The sequence below is a fragment of the Gopherus evgoodei genome, chromosome 2, assembly GCF_007399415.2.
Source record: "Gopherus evgoodei ecotype Sinaloan lineage chromosome 2, rGopEvg1_v1.p, whole genome shotgun sequence".
Taxonomy (NCBI): domain Eukaryota; kingdom Metazoa; phylum Chordata; order Testudines; family Testudinidae; genus Gopherus; species Gopherus evgoodei.
The window spans coordinates 6689126-6711118 of record NC_044323.1 but is presented as its reverse complement, the minus strand read 5'-3'; the positions used below and the strand labels follow the sequence as shown (position 1 = coordinate 6711118).

Here is a 21993-nt window from a genome sequence, read left to right as displayed (position 1 = left end):
TAATTAATATTCCCTCCGTACGCACATGGGATTTGAAATAATGACATCTTCATTGTTTTATTTGTATTGTTCATCTTTTTCTTTTTTTGTTTTCATTTTATTTGTTTTTATTTATTTTTTCCCCTCAAATTTGGTGCCCCATTTAACTTGGCACCCTAGGCGATCACCTAGTTCGCCTATGTGGATGGGCCACCCCTGTGTGTGTCTGTGTCTTTGGATGATTTAGTTGGGTATTGGTCCTGCGCTGAGCAGGGGATTGGACTAGATGACCTCCTGAGTTCTCTTTCAACCCTAATATTCTATGATTCTGTGAGAGGGAGGCTATTAGGAGGAGGAAGGAAGAGAGAATGAAAGAAGAGAGCTGGTGATTTTCAGGCCGAGCAGCAGTGGGGAGGACAAGGTAGACGTGATTGCATTGGACATGCTTAAGCTGCTTTTGCCTGATGACATTTTATACATGTTCCAGGCCCAGAATGTGAATCTCAGGAGACCTGCAGAGACCTTGTGTCTCCAGACTAGCACCAACTCTGGTCCAACCCTCCCCAGCCTCCATGGCAGTACAGCTCAAAGCAAGAACAGAAGAGGATGAAATAATCCATTTTATCATGTCAGCAGAGAACTTGAGAAAAGACCCAGAAAGAGAAGTCAACAAAATATAAATCAGAGCATCTCTCCAACATGCTACCAGTATAGGAAACACACTTTATTCTCCAATATTTAAACCAGCAATGGCAGCAAATCAGCCCTTCAGTTGAAAGAAAATACTCTCTCTTACCAGTGACAAGAACTTGGAAGGTCAGTTTCTGGCCTGCGGCCTCACAGGTGTACTCTCCAGCGTCCTTCTTCTCCACCTGATCCACGACCAGACGCCGGGATTTGCTCTCAGACTCCACTTTGAATTTCTTGCTGGAGGTGATGAGTTTCCCGTCCTTGTACCACCTCACTTCAGTCTTGGCCTGAGTTACCTCACAGCTGAGGGTGGCGCTCTCTGTCAGAATGGCCTTCACCTCCTTCTGCACCTTCTCCTTGTTTGCAAACATCTCTTCCATCTCTGCAAGACGGAAATACAGTCACGTGTGTCCTTTTGCAGTCTCCCCATATCACTGTAATATTTTTGTACCCTAGGAACGTTAATGGCTATATCCTCACAACAGCCCTCTGAGATACTTCCCTATCTTTGTTCCCATTTTACAGATAGGGAACTGAGACATCAAGAGAGGCATATCTCAAAGTCACATGGGAAGTCTCTTGCAGAGCTAGGAATGTAACCAAGATCTACTGATTCCCAACCCAATGCCTTCACCCCAAGACCATCCATCCTTCCCAACAGAAAACACTGTCCACTAAAGCTGCTGTAGACTGCTGCACCACACGTCCATAGTGATGATCGTGACTGATCACCATCACACTGCACTTTAGTCCAAGGATCACACAGTTTCACAAACATTAAGAGCTAAGCTTTGCTGTCAGTTACCCTGGTATAAATCCAGAGCAGGTGTGGGCAAACTATAGCCCAGGGGCTGTATCTGGCCCTACAGACTTTTTTAATCTGACCCTCGAGCTCCTGATGGAGAGTGGGGTGCGGAGCTTGCCCCACTCTGGCGCTCCAGCCAAGAAGTGGGGTTGGGGGCTTGCCCCACTCTATGCGGTTCCCAGTAGCAGTAGCATGTCCTCCCTCCGGTTTCTATATGTAGGGGCAGTCTCATAGACTCATAGACTCATAGGTCAGAAGGGACCAATATGATCATCTAGTCTGACCTCCTGCACAAGGCAGGCCACAGAACCCTACCCATCCACTTTTATAACAACCTCTAACCCAGGACTGAATTATTGAAATCCTCAAAACTGGTTTGAAGACCTCAAGCTGCAGAGAATCCACCAGCAAGCGACCCACGCCCCACGCTGCAGGGGAAGGCAAAAAAACCTCCAGGGCCCCTGCCAATCCGCCCTGGAGGAAAATTCCTTCCCGACCCCAAATATGGCGATCAGCTAAACCCTGAGCATGTGGGCAAGGCTCACCAGCCAGCACCCAAGAAGGAATTCTCTGCAGTAACTCAGTTCCCATCCCATCCAACATCTCCCCGCAGACCATTGAGCAGACTTATCTGGTGATAATCCAAGATCAATTGCCCAAATTAAACTATCCTATCATAACATCCCCTCCATATACTTATCAAGCTTAGTCTTAAAGCCAGATAAGTCTTTTGCCCCCACTACTTCCCTCGGAAGGCTGTTCCAGAACTTCACTCCCCTAATGGTTAGAAACCTTCGTCTAATTTCAAGTCTAAACTTCCTAATATCCAGTTTGTACCCATTCGTCCTCGTGCCTACATTAGTACTAAACTTAAATAATTCCTCTCCCTCCCTAACGTTAACCCCCCTGATATATTTATATAGAGCAAGCATATCCCCCCACAGCCTTCTTTTGGCCAGGCTAAACAAGCCAAGCTCTTTGAGTCTCCTTTCATAAGGCAGGTTTTCCATTCCTTGGATCATCCTAGTAGCCTGTCTCTGGACCTGTTCCAGTTTGAATTCAAGGGACTCTCCACGCTGCCGCCCAACCCCACAGCTCCCATTGGCCGGCAATCATGGCCAATGAGAGGTGCAGGGATGGCGCCTGCAGACAGAGCAGCTTGCAGAGCAGCCTGGCCATACCTCCACATAGGAGCCAGAGGGGGGATGTGCTGCTGCTTCTGGGAGCTGCTTGAGGTAAGCACCATGCAGAGCCTGCACCCCTGACCCCTTCCCATGCCCCAACCCCCTGCCCCAGCCCTGACCCCCTCCGAACCCCTTGGTCCCAGCCCAGAGCACCCTCCTGCACCTCCAACCCCTCATCCCCAGCCCCAACCAGAGCCTGCACCCCCAGCCACAGCCCTGACCCCCAAATCCAACCCCCTGCCCCAGCAAGGAGCCCCCTCACGCACCCTGAACTCCTCATATCTGGCCCCACCCCAGACCCTGCATCCCCAGATGGAGCCCTCACCACCTCCCGCACCCCAACACCCAATTTTGTGAGCATTCATGGCCCGCCATACAATTCCCATACCCAAGTGTGGCCCTCAGGCCAAAAAGTTTGCCCACCCCGATCTAGAGTAATTCCACCGACTTCTTCCAGCACCTACATGTTCCTTGGTGGCTTCCCATCCAAACACGGCCCTGTCTTAGTCCTGATTAGCTTGCGGATAGCTTTGCAGCAGGTGGCCTCCTACCTCCTAGTTTGTCAAAACTGGGGCAGTGGGGTACTTAGGTACCAATGGAGGATTTCAAAGGACAGCAAAGCAAGATGTGGCCCACAATAACCACAAATGGTAGAACCTCAGAGTTAGGAACACCAGAGTTATGAACTGACCGACCAGCCACACACCTCATTTGGAACTGGAAGCACACAGTCAGGCAGCAGCACAGACAGAAAAAATCAAACAGTACAGTACTATGTTAAATGTCAGCTACTAAGAATAAAGAGAAAGTTAAAAATAAAAGATTTGACAAGGGAAAGAAAAACTCTTTCTGTGCTGGTTTCATTTACATTAAGATGGTTAAAAGCAGCATTTTTCTCTGCATAGTAAAGTTTCAAACCTGTATTAAGTCAATGTTCAGTTGTAAACTTTTGAAAGAACAACCAGAACGTTGTGTTGAGAGTTACAAACATTTCAGAATTACGAACAATCTCCCTTCCCGAGGTGTTGGTAACTCTGAGGTTCTACTGTACTTCCTAGCTCTCATGACCCCAAACAAAGCCCCGTTAGCTTCAAGAGCCTGTTCAAAACTGCTGTTCACAAACCTTCTATGCCCCCCTCAGACTCTCTCTGTCTTTGCTATTAGTGTTTTCCACTACGTGCCTAGCATCAAATTCCTCTTGTCATTACATACAACCAACTCATCAATGCTTCAAAATCCAGCTCCTCTTGCTATTTGGAAGAGCTTTTCTGTGTCACTTCAAACATCCCTCTTTGCGTTTAGCTAAATCTCTTAGTTTATCTCTCACCCGCTCCTGACTCTCTGCTATTATTTTGTGTTTTAATTCTGTGGACCTGATGTTGCAGGTGCAATGGTGCAGGCAGGTCGCTTGATATCCAAGAGCTACCCTCTGTAGCCACAGCATGTTGCACGTGCATGTATTTGTGGACACCCAATTGCACATGCAAAAGTAGAGGCAGGTTTCAGGCTCCACTGAAAATCAAGCCCTGTGGCAGAGTTATTTACCCTGAAAAGGGTTTGGGGATGCACCTTAGATGCAAGATGCTATCCAGGATTAAGTATTTTATTGCTTCTGAGATTTCACTTATCTGCTCACCTTTGACTTTGACTTGGAATGTTACTTTGTCATCCTTTGATTCACAGGTGTAGCTCCCCTGGTCATGCTGTGTCACATTCTTGATGATGAGCTTTCGGTCTGTTCCCTGAGAGGTGACTGTCATTCTCTGGTCCTGCTTAACTTCAGTTTGATCCTTCTTCCACACAACAGCTCCACTCGCCACCGAGACCTCACACGCCAGCTCTAGACCCTCAGAAGGACTGACTGAAATTTCTGGTGTTGCTTTAGGCTTGTTGACAAACTTAACAACTTCATCTAAAAAGAAGAAGAAAAAGTAGTTTGTGTCCCTCCATTAACCTAGAGCAACATAAGAACAACCCAGTTACACCCTGGCATGATTTCAATGTTAGTGATCTCCAGGGCCTGGGGTTCCATCTATGGGAGAATTTACACGTGTAATTTGCTTGTGTTTCATTCCCCTCCAGTAACAGGGTCACAGATAACAGCCAACTACAGCCACCCACTAGTGGAATTTCTCCTTTGGCTCAAGTGGTAGAGGTCTGTGCTAAAGGTCCAAAGTTCAAACTCTTCTGATGACTCCTCTAGGGAGTTACTAAAAATGGATCCCCTGACTTCCATGGGAGCTGTGTGTATACTAACCATGTGCAGAAGCTGGTGCTATGTATTTCAGCCTAACGCAGGAAGGATGAGTATGGTTACAGAGTGTAATGACAACATGGTTGTCACTAAGGGAGTTGCATATGAGTGTAGCTGAGGGCAGAAGTTGATAGGAGTGTCATATGTAAGACATAGGGGTTAATTGGAAGGGACCTTCTAATTGGCACTGGTGAGGCCTCAACTAGAGTACTATGTCCAGTTCTGTACACTAGCCTTTAGGAAAGATGTGGACAAACTGGAGAGAGTTCAGAAAAGAGTAATAGACATGATAAAAGGTTAAGAAAACCTGACCTGTAAGGAGAGATTAAAAATTGGACATGTTTAGTCTTGAGAAAAGAAGAAGCCAGTCCATGCAAATAATAAAAACCTACTGCTGTGTGCATTTAGTGGCATTTTCCTTTATCTCAAATAGTGAAGGCCTGTACGTTGGCACTGAAGGTTACAGTTCAAATCCTGTTAATGATTCAGGTTAGGGGTTACTACAGTGAGGGCTGTTGTTTTGGGGTTTTTTGCCCAGAATGCATTTGCAAAAGTTAACATTAAAGTGAAGATGACATAAGTTAAAATTATATTTTTTTTAAATATGGAGATATACCAATCTCCTAGAACTGGAAGGGACCCTGAGAGGTCATTGAGTCCAGCCCCCTACCTTCACTAGCAGGACCCAGTACTGATTGTGTCCCAGATCCCCAAGCGGCCCCCTCAAGGGCTGAACTCACAACCCTGGGTTTAACAGGCCAATGCTCAAACCATTGAGCTATCCCTCCCCCCCATGGGGCACTGAGCTGCATAGAGATAAGCACCTCGTAGATTAATCTGGGAACAAATGTATGAAACATCCCATTGCTCATGCTAACAAGCAAAAGTGAGCATAACACGTATTTCACACCACGCACTCAAACAGGCTAGCCTGCTGCGGAGTACGTTGATGGCTGTCAGTGATAAGTAACCTTGGTTTAACATTGCATATTCTTCTGCAGCACCTGTTGCTTTCGGTTGCCAAGTATCTCAAGGACAACTAAGACCTTTGCCAACCATTTCTACAGCACCAAGGAACAAACATTTCTGACAAAACTTATCAATCATTGGGAGTAATCTATTTTTACAAGAACTATTTGATGATGGAATAATAGCTTCATTGGAGTCTGGGCATTAAAGGTTTATGGCGAACATTCACTACTACAAAGGTAGCTTATTTCCCAGTCTTACTTCTGACCCAATGCCTAGCAGTGCTTCTGATTAGCACTCTGGACATTTTTTATTCTGAAACGTGAAACCTGCTTGGTTTAGAGTTTTCTTAGGAGCTTGAAACTCAGCCCACTTGCCAAAAAGTTCACTGAGGTTTCCAAATCTTTTGGTAGACATGGGTCCAGTTTGCTTGAGCCAGCTACAAGTTCTGGTGGAAACAATGTGAAATTCAGTAGTTTTGACCATGACCAAATGAAACTTGGTAGTTTCAAGTTTTGAGATTTTGGAATCATTTGATGAAACTCAAAGCAAAATCCAGTGAAACAAATCCAGAAAAACTTCCCACCGATCCCTGTGTATGGAGTCGGCTGGATTTCACAGAGCATTTTTTATGATGTATCCTCAATACCATTAGCTCTGAACATAAAAAGGCAATACTGAGTCAGACAAAAGGTCCATCTAGCCCAGTATCCTGTCTACCGACAGTGGCCAATGCCAGGTGCCCCAGAGGGAATGAACAGAACAGGTCATCATCAAGTGATCCATCCCCTGTCCAGCTCTGGACTGGAATACATCAGTTCCAGGACTCCCCCTCATTTGGCATGAGGGGCATGCACTCTATTTCTGGGATAGGTCAAGCTACTAAAGGAATGATTCGAGCTCTGAGACCACAAACGTTCCACAGGAGAGCAGAACTCAAGTGTAACTGGGCACCAAGGCTTTCTCAGAAGGTAGCCCATGACTCTCAAACCCCCTCTTGCAGGAGGGAGCTCAAAGGGAGTGTAAATTGTTGAGGCAATGTGCTCTAGATGGGACCGAACTACAAGATTCAGACCCAGATCCAGATGCAAACCTGTCCAAAGTCTGGGGTGTTTAGACTGAGGTTTTGGCTTGGGCCCATCTCTAGTCATTCCATTAGTGACCTGAATATTACTATTATTGTTGTTTATGTGTATTGCAGACGTGCCTAGAGATCAGGGCCTCACTGTGCTAGGTGCTGTACACACATAAAGATGGCAGCCTCTGTCTCAATGAGTTTACAATCTAAGTGATGATGTTCCTGTTTGATGAGCCAGGACTTCAGTACACAACATAAGCCCTGCTCACACTTGCCTCATGAACTCACCTGAGACCTTTAAATTGAAAACTAGAGTGTCCTCTCCAACTTTGCACATGTACGTTCCCTCATCTTCTTTCGTTACAGCTGAGGCGATGAGTTTGTGCAGCTTTCCGTTATCCTCCAAGGTGAATTTCTTTGTGTGTCTGATTTCTTTGCCATCTTTGTACCACTGCACCATGACATTGGCTTCAGAGGTCTCAGAAACAAACTCGGCCTGTTTTCCAGAGGTGGTGATGAGAACATCGCCAGCTTTCTCTTTGTTTGTGAAGTGCACGAGGGCTGAAACAAAATGGCAAATGGCACTAGTAAGGAACTGTGTCCATATTGTCAGTTCATCTACCCATGCAGCCAGCTACATACTCTTGAATTAGGAATCACAGAATCATAGAAAAGGAGGGCTAGAAGGGACCTCGAGAGCTCATCCTGGCCATCGCCCCCACACTTAGGATCTAGTAGGTTGCTCCTGGATTCCTGATTTTGGCTAATTACCTCACGTTGTTATTTTAGGACCTGATCCGGGAAGCCTTTGTCATATGCTCTATTTGGGCAAGCAGTTCCACTTGTCAAAGGAACTAATCAGGTGAACGAGGACAGTTCGTGTGAGTAAAGGCTGCCTTAGAATGTACTGTACATTTGGGTTTTGAATAAGAATTTCATGTTTCAACAGCGGGTGATTTTCAGTTATCATCCAAGATGATAACTTGCAAAATAATCTTAATGAGGCAGGAAGGAAAGAATGGAAGAAAGAGAAGAAGAGAGAATGAACAAATATTAGGGGAAACACTGAGGCTTATTAAATTACTGTATTTATCTAGATGGGACCTTACAAGATATTTAAATGTAATCTGGGTAATCTGAGTTGTATTGCACTATAAATCTATAGAATTACCAACACCCTCTAAAAATGAAAAGATGTTCCTTACAGGAAACTAACTAGAACACAAAAGACTTAAAATAACCCAGTGTTACAGTAATTTGTAGTGGAATAATCAATTCACCAGTATAACCTCACCCCATTCAACGTATAGATCCAAATACACAACTGTAGCAATAATTATTAACTCAAAATATGCGCCTAACGACATAATACCATTTATTCCAAGTAAGGGAATTAATGTCCTAAAATTCTGTCATGTCATTTAAAAAAAGTACAGCAAAAGTTTAAATCTGCTTGTTGGTCCAGTATGATCAAAACTACTCTGACAGAAGTATACATAGATATGTTTTTACCCTTAATTCAAAGGGAAAAAAATCTGAACAATTTTTATACAGTTGCTGGGCTCTTATATGCAGGGGAAACCAATACTGAATTGCTAGGCACTGAAGTGCTTGATACACTGTAAATAAATTCAACTCTCTTTTTACGATACTGCCAATGTTCTTTTTTTTTTTTTAAATCATTGTTCTTTCTAGCAGAGATGAGTGTGCAGAGCTTCTTTCACATCACCACTGGACAGAAGCCCAACCTCTACTATCCAGGTTACTAATCATCCCTACCGAAAATAGCTATCGACCCTTTCGGTCTGGGAGCCAAGAAGCTGAGAATGCCACTTCCAATCTCTCCACAAGCTTGGAAGGGAACATTAGTGGTGCTGTCAGTTATAACTAATGGGAATTCTCCTTTAGCTCAGGAGCGGAGTTGATGCTTTGAGATCTGGGCAGCCCAATAGTAAGGAGGGATTCCCGATAGAAACAATCTTAAAAAACTTGATTAAACAATGATGAAAATTTGATTCATGGTGATTTGTACTGCAGTAGCATTTAAGGACCCCTAACAGGGATCAAGGCCAATCATACTAAGGAACTGCACAAACAAATAAAACAAAGACAGTCCCTGTCCCAAAGCTCTCACAATCTAGGATTTAGACGACACACAAGAAGTGACTAAACGGACAAATGGGAGAATGGCTGACAAAGGTGGGGAGGTATGTTAGCTGTTCTATCTTCTCTTACAGGACTCCATTCAGTCACTAGCCTCTGATGTAAAGACTGCTCTGGGTAAAAAAAGAATAACTACGGCAACCAAAAAGATGCTAAAGAGGATACATTTGCAGCCAAAGCACGAGTACAGTGGGAGTTTCATATGCAACTCCCTCAATGCAGCACCAATAAAACATTAACACAGATCTCTCGTTTGAAAGCTACATTTAGGTGAAAATATTTGTGAATATCTTCCAGCTAATCCAATATAAAGCGATGGGCAGATCTGACAGAATGAAAAACAATATACTGAGAGACAGGCAGGGACAGAGAGATTTATGAGAATTAAATCATTCTGCAGCCAGCTGTAGCCAGAAAAAAGCTCTCCACAAATAGCTGAATTTTTTAATGAATTCTTTTCACGTGTGTTCATGCCTGTTCTGTGTTTGCTCTCTGAAGAATCTAGCAAGTGAGCATTCACGTATCAGTTATGTATGTTGCTTCCTCCCATGGGCAAATGAGAGTTAACAGAGCCTGCAGACTCACAGGCAAGTACAGGTGGGTGGATTGGTGGAAAGGCAAGGAATCACAGGCTGAAGGAGGTACAGGCCAGAAAATGCTGACAAAGGGGAGGGGGTGTCACAGTTAGGAGATATACACAGTTAGGAGGAGCCAATCATAGGTTGGGAGAAAGATGGCTAGGTCTCTATTTGTGTTACTGTGCTTAATATAGGACCCTGCACAGATCACTGCTCTGCATATTCTCAGGGTTAGAGACCAAATCATCTTATGGGATATGTACAGACTTATATTTACTGAAATCAGAGCCTGGTGTGAAAACCTAAGCGCAGAATTTGGACCTCAGTATGGGATGATGAAAGAAAAAGGATTGCACTATCAATAATAGCTGTGTAAACTGCTCCACATACACCATCAAAACAGTCAAGATTCTTTCCCCTCTCTTAACCCTCTGACCCCCCGCCACAAACACAGCTAACTTATCCTTCTCCAGCTCCTACAGTCAGCTCCTCACACAATCATCCTCAGAGAAAAGGAGGAAGGCCAGGTCTGAGGCAAATGCATTGAAGGCACAGTCTTGCTGTCCTTTCTTAGGCAAAACCCTCACTGGAATCAACAAGAGTTTTGGCCAGGTAAGAGCTGCAGTATGCCAAATGCCCTATCCCTGCCATGTTACCTTTGAGTAATATAACTCCTGGTTTTGGTCTGACAACAGGCTACAATATAGAATCATAGAAGTGTAGGGCTGGAAGGAACATCAAGAGGTCAACTAGTCCAGCCCCCTGCACTGTGGCAGGATCAAGTAAACCTACACCATCCCTGCCAGTTGTTTGTCTAACCTGTTCCGAAAAATTTCCAGTGACGAGGATTCCACAGCCTCGCTTGGTAACCTGTTCCAGTGCAGAACTATCATTGTTATTAGATAGTTTTTCCTTATATCTAAACTGACTCTCCCTTGCTGCAAATGAAGACAATTACTTCTTGTCCTACCCTTCAGAGACACAGAGAACAATTGAACATTGTCTGCTTTACAACAACTTCTCACGTATTTGAACACTGTTGTCATGATCCCCCTCAGCCTTCTCTTCTCTAAGCTAAACATAGCCAGTTCTTTCAACCTTTCCTTGTAGGCCAAGCTTTCCAAACCTCTTACTATAGTTGCTTTCCTTTGGCCTCCTTCCAGTTTGTTCACATCTTCTTTAAACTAAACAGGAACACAGTACAGCACTCCAGCTGAGGCCTCACCAGTGCTGACTAGAAAATAGTAGCTCTGTACCAGGTTTTATATGGCCCACCTTATTAGACAACTGGATGAAAATCCAGCCAGAGTAATCAGAGGATAATTTGGCCCTTTCAAGCCAGCTTCAGCTCCCATAGAAGTCAGTGGAAACACTCCCATTGACAGGCTGACTGAGCCTTAAGCTTCCCTGAGGAGGCTGAAGGTTTGTAAGCACTTAGGGTGACCTGATGAGATGAAGAAAATATCGGGACACATGGGGGAGGGCGCACCAGAAGAGCAAAAACAACAACAACAACAACAACAAAAACAGTGCTGCCAGTGGAGTGAAATATCAGGACAAATTGCATCCCAACCAGTCTTGGGACAACCACCCAAATATCGGGACAGTACCGATTTTAACAGGCACGTAGCCAACATGCCTGTTAAATGAACAGGAAGAAAACCACAGGAAGGAACGCAGAAGGGGATTACCATGAGCTGAGGGACAATAGAAGCTGTGTGACACCAAGTGAAGACAAGTTGAACTTTCCTTATCTGTACAAAGCTTGGCAAACATCAAATAATAAACAATTATGAGACTTTGCCTTTCTCTTGTGCCTTCCATCTGAGTGCTTTACAAACACTAAAGGATCAAGCCTTACAGCTCCCCACACCTGTTCTTATCCTCCAGGTAGTGAGAGCAAACACTGAGTCCCAGAGGGCCTTACTCCATTTACTTTAACTAAAGTTGAATCAGTCCCTGAGGGTATGTCTACACTGCAGTAAAACACTCATGGCTGGCCCATGTCAGCTGACTCGGGCTTGCGGGGCTCAGGCTGTGGGGCTATAAAACTGCAGTGTAGACATTCAAGCTCAATTTGGAGCCCAGCCTCTGGGACCCTCCCCTCTCACCAGTTTTCAGAGACCAGGTTCCAGCCCAAGCATCTACACTCCAAGCCCTGCTAGCCCAGGTCAGCTGACACAGGCAAGCAGTGAGTGATTTATGACTGTATAGACATACCCTAAGTGACTGGACCAAAGCCACACAGTGAATCTGTGTCCCTGGCAGGAATAGAGCCTATGTCTCCTGATCTCCTCTCTGACTTCTTAACCACAAGACCATATTTCCCTTTCCTACAGCCCAGGCTCACTCAACGACACCAAGCTCCAATTGACATTCTCATCCGCTTTCCGGGACATGAAGCAGGATGGATGATACGGCAGAGCCTTTACTACTGATAGAGCTCAGGGTCTGGTGTCAGCTTCCAAATACTCTTCACCTCACACACACCACCGCTTTCTAGGGAGGTACTTCCGCTTCCTTTTGGAGCGCTGGGTGTCACTAACTTCCATGAGCTCCCTTTCTGTCACATAAAGACCACACTGGCTGGGAGCAGGCCATTTACCAGAAACAGCCCAGCAAAGTCAACTCATGCACCTTTCACTGAGAGCTGATAGACTATTTCATCCCCTTCACAGACACATTCATAAATGCCAGCATCCTCTTCTGTGAGGCTGTGAATTTTCAGGATGCGTTTCTTCTCTGCTGTTTTCAATTCGTATTTTGGACTGGCCTGGATTTCCTTCCCATTCTTCATCCACTTCACGGCAGCAGCCGCGTCTGAAAGCTCCGCCCAAAGCTGTGCCTCCTCACGCAGCCGAGCAGAGACCTTTTCTATATCTCCACTCTTGTTGGTGATTCTTACTGGAGCAGCTGGGAAGGAGAAAGAAAGAAAGAAAGAAAGCTATTATATCATACTATCTCACCTATCATATATGTCTGCATTAAGTTGCAAGCTCCCCTCAGAACGAACCTGGGTCCAGAACTTGGTCTCACTCCAGTGTAAATACAGAGCAACTCCACTTACTTCAGTGGACTCGATCTGAATTTACACTGGTGTCTATGAGATAAGAATCTGTCCTATTGACTTTTATGCCTTGTAGAGCACCATATATGATGCTATCTCCAAAATCTCATAATCAATTACATATGTATCTCTGAGCACTGAAGCTGTGGTTTTAAACCTTTCTCCTCAATGGAAGTCTTCCATAGGCAACTTGAATTCCCTTTAGACACTAAAGCAGCCAGTGCCTCTCCCTGTCGGCTGGGATATTAAACCAATCACAGAAGAAACTCTTGGTTGGCTCAACCCTGTTCACACCTAAGACGAGAAGAAATCCAGGAGAGTTCAGTAAGAGTCAGAATGTGTAAATAAGAGTATCATTTTCCCCCCAGGTGAATATTTTCCCACCTTTTGGCCTCAGTTCCCCTATGTCCATCTTTTCCTCTAAGGTGCAAGTGCTGGAAATGAGGTCACCTCACTTACTGCCCGTCACCCCATCTTAGCATCCGGCAAGCACGGTATATTCTGCAGCAGAGCTAAAATCGGAACCTGCCAAGTTTTGTTTTCCATAAGGGCAGGAACACAATCCTCAAACCAAGGGTCCCACCACATGCCATTGATTCTCCTTGCTAAGCCACCATTCTGCTAGGGTGGCCCAATGAATGGGTTCAGGTTTTAACTTAACAAGCCACTATGTGAAACTCTGCCTTTGCTCCTGGAAAACCCAGACTCTCCCGACCCCTGCACTCCACCTAACATTAAAGTTCCAACATCTCTTTTTATTATTATTGTTATTTTTAAAACATTTTTGTCATTTGTCAGAACAATCACACACAACAAATTAGAGGTCAAATGTCCTCAGGGTGAAACTGCCCCTTCTCAAGGCTGTACAAACATTTGAACCCCATTTATGCCCCCATGGAAGGGCTTACATGGGGGGTTAAATGTTTAGGAAGTTACTTCTGCATTGCAATGAATTTCACCATCAATATTTGCATTGTATGAGGCACCCAGTCAGCTGTGTGCTCCCTTCTAATCATTAATACTTTAAACATTCTTCCACAGAGATTTCTCATCCAAGGATCAACAAGCCCTTTACCCATGTTCATTAAGCTTTGCCTTGTGAAACAGGTAAATGTTATTATCCTCATTTCACAGAGAGGGAACCTTAGGCAACTCAAGGTCACATTCTGATGCTCTTAAAAACACTGAATATTCCCTTACTCCTCAAGTCATGCCCCTAGAGAGTCAGTGAGGTACTACTCAGGTATCAGAATCTGGCTCTGAAAGCTTAGGTTACTTGTCTAAGGTCGCATATCAAACCAGCAAAGGAGCAGGCAATAGAGCCTAGGAGCTTCAACACTCAAGTCCCTTTCTAACCACAAGACCACCCTGCCTCCCTTGACTGAAGGAAGAAATGGATGAGATCAAAGTAATTACCTTTTACTTTCATCTTGGTACTGGTTTCAACGTTCTTGGCAACAAATTTCACCTCTGCTCCATCGTCATTCTTAGTGACATTTTTTATGGTGAGGAGGTGGGTAGTTTTGGTTCTCCGAATGATGTATATTTCACTGCTTTGTATGGCTTTGCCATTAAGGTACCAGGTGCCAGAACAATCGGTCGTGAGGTCAACAATAAAGGTAGCATCACCTCCTGCAATAGCTTCAACATCGGCCAGGGGAGTTTTCACAGCCAATGCTGGTTCTGTCAGAGAAGAGCAAAACATAAATCTGAAGCTTTATAAATCTGTGAAGAGTTGCCTACTATGCTCAGAACTCTTAGGGAGAGAAAAAGGAAACTGAAGATAATAGACCAAAATCCCACAACATTTGCAGCCATTGAAGGCAGTGGGCATTTTGCCTGTGGAAGAGCTACAGGATTTGACTTCTACAGCAGGAGATCAGTGGTGTTAGGGTACAGAGTTAGGGCTTGGTTCCTGCAAGGTAGAATGCTGGGCATATTTTACTTACATAGCCCATAGAGTCATAAAATAATAGCAAGAGGTACCTATCAGATCCACCTCACCACTTCAAACAAATACTCAATACAATAGATCATAGACAAACAGCAACCCTCTAGCAGAGAACCCAGCAGCCCAGAAATAAAACCCAATCCCCAAATTTCTCCATAGAATTGTAAGGTTAAAAAGTGACCGAATGGAGCAGGGAGCACCAGGGAACCTGATCCTGTCTGCATAAGTGTGACTGCACAATCATCACATAAACCCCATCTAGCAGCGCAACTGAGGTCTAAGACAGGAACACATAGCTAGTTGGCTCACTGACCTGCTCAAGAGTGCCTTTAAGATCGTGTCTCTTCAGCTACAGCTCTGCATTCTAGACAGCAAGAGCTTGAGATTCAATGCAGAGCTCCCTGCGCCTAGCACTTAACCTTGCAGGAGCTCAATGCATAGCCCCGCTCACAGGCATCCTCGAGCACAGCCACCTTGCATTGCTTTGCTATGCACATGGCAAGGACTTGCAAGATCACGGCCATATTGTTAGTCAACTGAGTGGTCTAAATCCCTTTGTGTGGCTCACCAAGATGCAGGGTTCCTGGGAACTCTAGGTAAGAGCTCTGCCCATAGTTGTTGACTGCAGACACTCGAAACTGGTAGTCTGCCTCTTCTGCCAGATCGCTCACTGTGAACTCTGTGATGGGGATGTGAGACTGGTGGCATCTCATCCAGGTAAAGCCAGTCAGTTTCTTACGTTCCACCAGGTAGCCGTCGATGAGAATGAGTTGCTCCATTTTGGGAGGGGACCAGGCAAGCGTCACTGAGGTTTCTGTTTTATTTTTCACCACGGGGTCAGATGGGGGATGAGAGGGGGGTTTTCTTGGAGCTGAAGTGTGATAAAAACACAGAGAGAACCACATTATGGAATGAAAATACCACAGCACATGACAGACATGCTGGAACCTGTACGCTAGAGCTATCAGGATTCGGATTAGCACTCATACTCCTTTGATGACATCAATACACAGATTGTTTCAACAGTCTTAATCTGAGATGGACAAGCAAGGAGTATGAAGAAAAACACAACCTCAAACAATATCATCCCCCCAACCATGTACACACACAATGCTAATGTCTCTCTAAATAATCACTAGCCCCACACAACGCTACTGACCATCCACACACACAGCATACGCAAAACACCACTCAGTACTCTAAAGAACTGACACCTCTAACAAACGCTACCATTAGACCCACACACACAATACCAATAATCCCTATAACTACACACATCTTTCACCGTCTGCTTTCCCACATACCTCCACTATCATGGACCCTACACACATGCACACACAGTATCACTGGTGTCCACCGACTGTGCCCTTTTTCTCTCTCACACACAAAACATCACAGACCCAACACACACCACTGAGTCCATTCCCCAAGGACACACACAAACTACCATTGACCTTTTCACACATGTACACAAGTTACTATTGACCCCTACACACAGACCAATACTGACCATGTAACTAGCTTAGATGGAGCTGGTTTAACTTATTTTATTTCATTAATGCTCAGCTAGAATAATAGATCACCTCTTTGGTATCACTACACACTGTTATCCTGGTGAGATACATCTTAATTGGTATTCTTCAGAAGGTGTGAACATTGCTTAAATCAAACCGTTCTTCCAGCACTTCCCTCCCTACATTTAAGCAATTCCTTTAAAGTAACAGGGGTCTGCAGGCAGTGCCCGCCGAAGGACCCGCTGAAATGCCACCAAAGACTCGGACCGCCGCCGGGTTAGTAAAAATTAAAAAGCTGCCAGCGCGGGGCCCGATTCAGGGGAATCGGGCAAATCGGCCTAAAGCCGGCCCTGGTAGGTCCAGTACTACCAGATGGCTGCTGAGCATGCTGGGAACTCCAGAAGATTCCTTCACTGAAGGAGATGGTTGGTATATTGTACACAAATTGGAGATGGCCTTGGGGAGCTCCCTAACATAAAGACCTTGAAGTTTGTTGTTCACAATTCATCACGTTTAATTTTTCCGTGCCAAATACAGACAGACAACTTCCTGTAGAGATACTGGGCAGTGTAGTTTAATGGACAGTTTGTTGTATTAAGCAGTACTATAATTAGAATGACTCCATGAGGACATTCAAAACACAATGGGCCAAATTCCCCTCTCCGCTTCACAGATGTAAATCCAGGGTAACACCAGCAACATCCCCACAATTGCTCTGGAACAAGAGCAGAATTTTGCCCTTTGTATATACCATGCTGCTACACTACCAAAAAGCCGTACCTGAAGGGAAGTGATTTGTACGAATATCAGAGAGTTGCTGATATTACTGGTGTGTCAGCACCTCCAGCAGACAGCAGTGGTAGAGCATCCTCTGGTAAGGTGACCAGATATCCTGATTTGATAGGGACAGTCCTCATTTTTGCGTCTTTTTCTTATATAGGCTCCTATTACCCCCCACCCCCATCCCGATTTTTCACATTTGCTATCTGGTCACCCTATCCTGTGCATAATATAGATCTATGCCACACAGAGCAACCTATGATGAGGGCCTGATCACTCCCTTGCACAGAGCAATATTACTTACCTAGAACCTGATCCACTAACAAAACTAAAATTTAGCCCAGATTTTCAACTGCTGTAAACTGGCATCACTCCACTAACTCCAGTACCATTTATCCCAGCAGTGGATCTGGCCCTTTCATTTAATTTGGCCAACCTCAGACATTAACACTACAGAGATGGGACAGATAAGCCTGAGACAGAGAAAATGAATGAATAATGCCGTGTCTTCAGGATCACAGTGTTTGCGCTGGTCTGTCACTGGTCACACATGCTTGGCCTAGCTCTGAAGTGAAATACCATTTAAGAATCTTTCCTCTGTCCTGTCTCTGACAGCCAGTGATATACCAATCTCAGCACATCATGGCATCCTCACCCACATGGCCCTTTGTAACATGAGCTCCCGAGAGTCGGTTACTTGCTGTTTGTGCCTTCCGCTGTGATTTCTAAGCCATACATTTGTTTAGTAATGTATGGACAGCCAGAGCCTTGTGTGTGGAATAATCCCGAAGAATTAAAAAAAAGAAATGAAATCAGTTCCCTCAAATGAACCCCAGCTTCCCGGGAGCCTGAGTTTTTCTTTTGATGCTCTGTCAGGCCATCTATGGAATCCCATCTATAGCTTTCTACTTCTGCAACTATTTGTGTACAGCAGGCTATCCAAGACTTAGAGTATGTCTATGCTACCTGCCGCATTGGCGGGTGGTGATCGATCTTTTGGGGATCTAGTATCTAGTGTAGATGTGATAAAATCAATCCCCGGTCACTCTGCCATCGACTCCAGAACTCTATCGCACACAAGAGGCAGAAGTGGAGTCGACGGGAGAGCAGCAGCGGTCGACTCGCCACCGTCCTCACAGCCAAGTAAATAGACCTAAGATACGTCAACTTCAGCTACATTATTCGCATAGCTGAAGTTGCGTATCTTAGGTTGACTCCCCCCACAGTGTAGACTTAGCCTTATGTTTAAAACTTCCTTGGGTAAGTCCTGAAGTCTCTGGAAAAGGCCAAAGTCTGATCAGTATTGTTCACTACTTTAGGGGCTAAATACCTTCTGAGAGGCAGCATTTCCTAGTGGCAAGAGCAGGGGTTGGCATTGTTTGATATGTTCGATTCCCACATCTGTCACTGATTTACTGAGTAACTTTGGGCAAGTCTCATAATCTACCCAGTGCCTCTGTTTACTCATCCATGAATTGAGTGTAATAATAATATGATTTTTAAAGCACAATCCTTGGAGAATGCGAGAGGTGCATTATTCTTTTAATGAGGGCTAAGAAACCGCCAATACAACCCCAGTAGGGCTCAGTGAGAAAAATGTGAACACAGTCTGTGGGATTTTCAAGTAGCTAACATGGCACTTTGCTAACAGAACACTTCAGCATGGTAGCACATGAAGTGTAAAAATAGGAAACCTTGGCATGATCCACTCTTCCTCCTTAGTGACATAAATATATATTCCAGTGTTATATGATACACTGGCACACTACCCGTTGGGTTATCGACGATCAAACCACCTAGGTCAAAGTTCCTACTACTTTAACATTCATCTTGGGTTCAGAACAACACCTAAGCTACTCAAATCAGATTGTTGGGCCTTACTGTTATATATTTAACTTAATATTTAATAGCGAGAGATATGCTTGTGGGAGGGCAGCTTCTTAAAAGTTTTCATCTCCATGGTTAACCAGCTACAATTTAATAATGTGAGCACCAGAGTCAATCCATTACAGTAAAGCTTTGCTTGCAGGTCATGGGATATAGTGTGCTTTGCCAGATACTGATAAACAGCTCAGTAACTGTTACAGTGCTAATGATGGGACTGATCCTGTTTGGTTCAATGGCTCTCAGCAGCCCCACTAAACAAATTGTTCCAGCACCTCTGCTTGGGTGTTTAATGAATGACATGCCATCAGTGATCATGGGAATGGGTGACTGTCTAGTTCCACAACTAGAGTCTGAACTTCCCAACTTTTTAAATACTTCTCTGTAGAGAATTGTGTGTAAAGTGGAGATAATAAGGTCGGGCTAACTGCTCGGAAAGAACAAAGCACCATCCCTTTTCCCCTCCAAATCCCTCTTTAAAACCAACCTCAAATTTTCAATTTTTATTCCAAATTGGACAAAAATTAATTTTGAAATCTTGAAATCCCTCAGGAAACATTCTCTGCCCAGCTCTGCTCACCTGGAGCTGTTCTCAGAGAGCATCACCATTGCATATTCACACTCCCTGCCCACCTTCCCCACTTCTTTAGAGGCTCCAGGCTACTCCCCCCATTCCTTTTATACCGTCACAATTCTCTGCAGGGGGAGGAGGACAGGGGGACAAGCAACTCAATGGGCAGTGACCTCTAAAAGATTCAGTAGCCAGGAGGTGCCAGTCCCACAGGTGGGACTGGGCAGATACCACTCAGAGAACCACCTAAGCTTTTGGGGAATAGAGTTTTTTAAGCACTTGGCACATTTACAGAGCTCTTTAAACAATGAACACAAACAAAGGCACTGTAGGTTGCCTGTGTGATTTGCTATCTGTGTACTGCATCTTTAAATGGAGAGAAGTCCCCTGCTCTAGTTCTGAATTACTGCCTGTAGCGGTGCAGACCCAGGGCCACAGTGCCTCCTGCTGGCCATGCTGGGAAATAGCTCTCTTGGACCACCACCTTTTACTAGCGGTGTCTCAGTCGCCGTTACTTCCACTTCCTCCACCGTCTCCATCACCTGGCCCCGCGTCACTCCTGGACCATGGTGTTCTCTTCAGGACATGGCCCTCTTGCTTTGCCCCAGCCCACTGTCTCCCCCATTTTGGGGAACAGTCAGCCCTCAGTCCCTCCACTTGCCTCAGCGGCCAACTGCAGTCTCTAGTCTAGCCCCTGGCTTCAGGGACAAACTGCAGTCTGGATTTAGGCCCCTCTCCTCATTGGCAGGTGGGGGCAAGCGGGGCAGGACCCAGGCCCACCCACTGCTCTGGGTCCCGGCCCAGGGATCCTATAGCTGGCAGCCACTTACTGCCCCTCCTCCTATTCCTGCTGCCCACTTTCCCTTAGCCACTTCCGCTGTAGCCCTAGCACCCTCGCTGCCCTTACATCAGGGCCTCAGTTGGCCATGGTCAGCCAAGAGCTCCGCTAAATGTGCAGCAGCAGTCAAAAAACTTAACAGAATGTTAGGAACCACTAGGAAAGGGACAGATAATAAGACAGTAAATATTGTAATTCTATTATATAAATCCATGGTACGGCCACACCTTGAATACTGTGTCCAGTTCTAGTTGCCCCATCTCAAACAAGATCTATTAGAATTGGAAAAGGTACAGAGAAGGGCAACAATAATTATTAGGGGTATGACAAAAGATTAAAAAGACTGGGACTGTTCAGCTTGGAAAAGAGACGACTAAGGGGGGATATGACAGAGGTCTATAAAATTATTGAATCGTAAGGAGAATGTGAATAAAGAAAAGTTATTTACCCCTTCACAAAACACAAGAACCAGGGGTAACACAATGTAATCAGCAGGCAGCAGGTTTAAAAAAAACAATAGGAAGTACTTCTTCACACAACACACACTAAACTCGAAGGACAAAAGTATAACTGGGTGCAAAAAAGAACTAGATAAGTTGATAGAGGATAGGTCCATCAATGGCTATTAGTCAAGACAGTCAGGGACGCAACCCCATGCTCTGGGTGTCCCTAAGGCTCTGACTGCCAGAAGTGGGACTGGATGACAGGGTGTCATAAACAGATAGCTAAGGGTTAATGTCTCTTTCACCTGAAGCACCTGACCAGAGGACCAATCAGGAAACCGGATTTTTTCAACTTTGGGTGGAGGGAAGTTTGTGTCTGAGTCTTTGTTTTCTGTCTGCCTGCTTTCTCTGAGCTTTGGAGAAGTAGTTTCTACTTTCTAGTCTTCTGTTTCTAAGTGTAAGGACAAAGAGATCAGATAGTAAGTTATATGGTTTCTTTTCTTTGGTATTTGCATGAATATAAGTGCTGGAGTGCTTTGATTTGTATTCTTTTTGAATAAGGCTGTTTATTCAATATTCTTTTAAGCAATTGACCCTGTATTTCATCACCTTAATACAGAGAGACCATTTGTATGTATTTTTCTTTCTTTTTATATAAAGCTTTCTTTTAAGACCTGTTGGAGTTTTTCTTTACTTCAGGGAAATTGAGTCTGTACTCACCAGGGAATTGGTGGGAGGAAGAAATCAGGGGGGGAGATCTGTGTGTGTTGGATTTGCTAGCCTGATTTTGCATTCCCTCTGGGTGAAGAGGAAAGTACTTTTGTTTCCAGGACTGGGAACAGAGAGGGGGAGTCACTCTGTGTAGTTTCACAGAGCTTGTGTCTGTGTATCTCTCCAGGAGCACCTGGAGGGGGGAAGGGAAAAAGGATTATTTCCCTTTGTTGTGAGACTCAAGGGATTTGGGTCTTGGGGTCCCCAGGGAAGGTTTTTCAGGGGGACCAGAGTGCCCCAAAACACTCTAATTTTTTGGGTGGTGGCAGCAAGTACCAGGTCCAAGCTGGTAACTAAGCTTGGAGGTTTTCATGCTAACCCCCATATTTTGGACGCTAAGGTCCAAATCTGGGACTAAGGTTATGACACAGGGGATGGATCACTCAATAATCGTCCTGTTCTGTTCACTCCCTCTGAAGTATCTGACATTGGCCACTGTCAGAGAGGCTACTGAGCTAGATTGGACCACTGGTC

General features: G+C 44.9%; 1 protein-coding gene across 23 annotated transcripts in view; it reads right to left on the bottom strand.

Annotated features, from left to right (window-relative positions):
- OBSCN (obscurin, cytoskeletal calmodulin and titin-interacting RhoGEF) overlaps window positions 1–21993 on the bottom strand; it is a 305008-nt gene that overhangs the window by 246067 nt on the left and 36948 nt on the right. For all 23 annotated transcript variants that reach the window (XM_030549887.1, XM_030549891.1, XM_030549889.1 and 20 more), the window contains exons 5-10: window positions 15287–15589; window positions 14184–14450; window positions 12338–12613; window positions 7248–7520; window positions 4295–4570; window positions 776–1051 (exon numbers count right to left, since the gene is read on the bottom strand). In XM_030549887.1, the coding sequence (XP_030405747.1) occupies window positions 776–1051; window positions 4295–4570; window positions 7248–7520; window positions 12338–12613; window positions 14184–14450; window positions 15287–15589 (1671 nt within the window). The remainder of the gene's footprint in view (window positions 1–775; window positions 1052–4294; window positions 4571–7247; window positions 7521–12337; window positions 12614–14183; window positions 14451–15286; window positions 15590–21993) is intronic.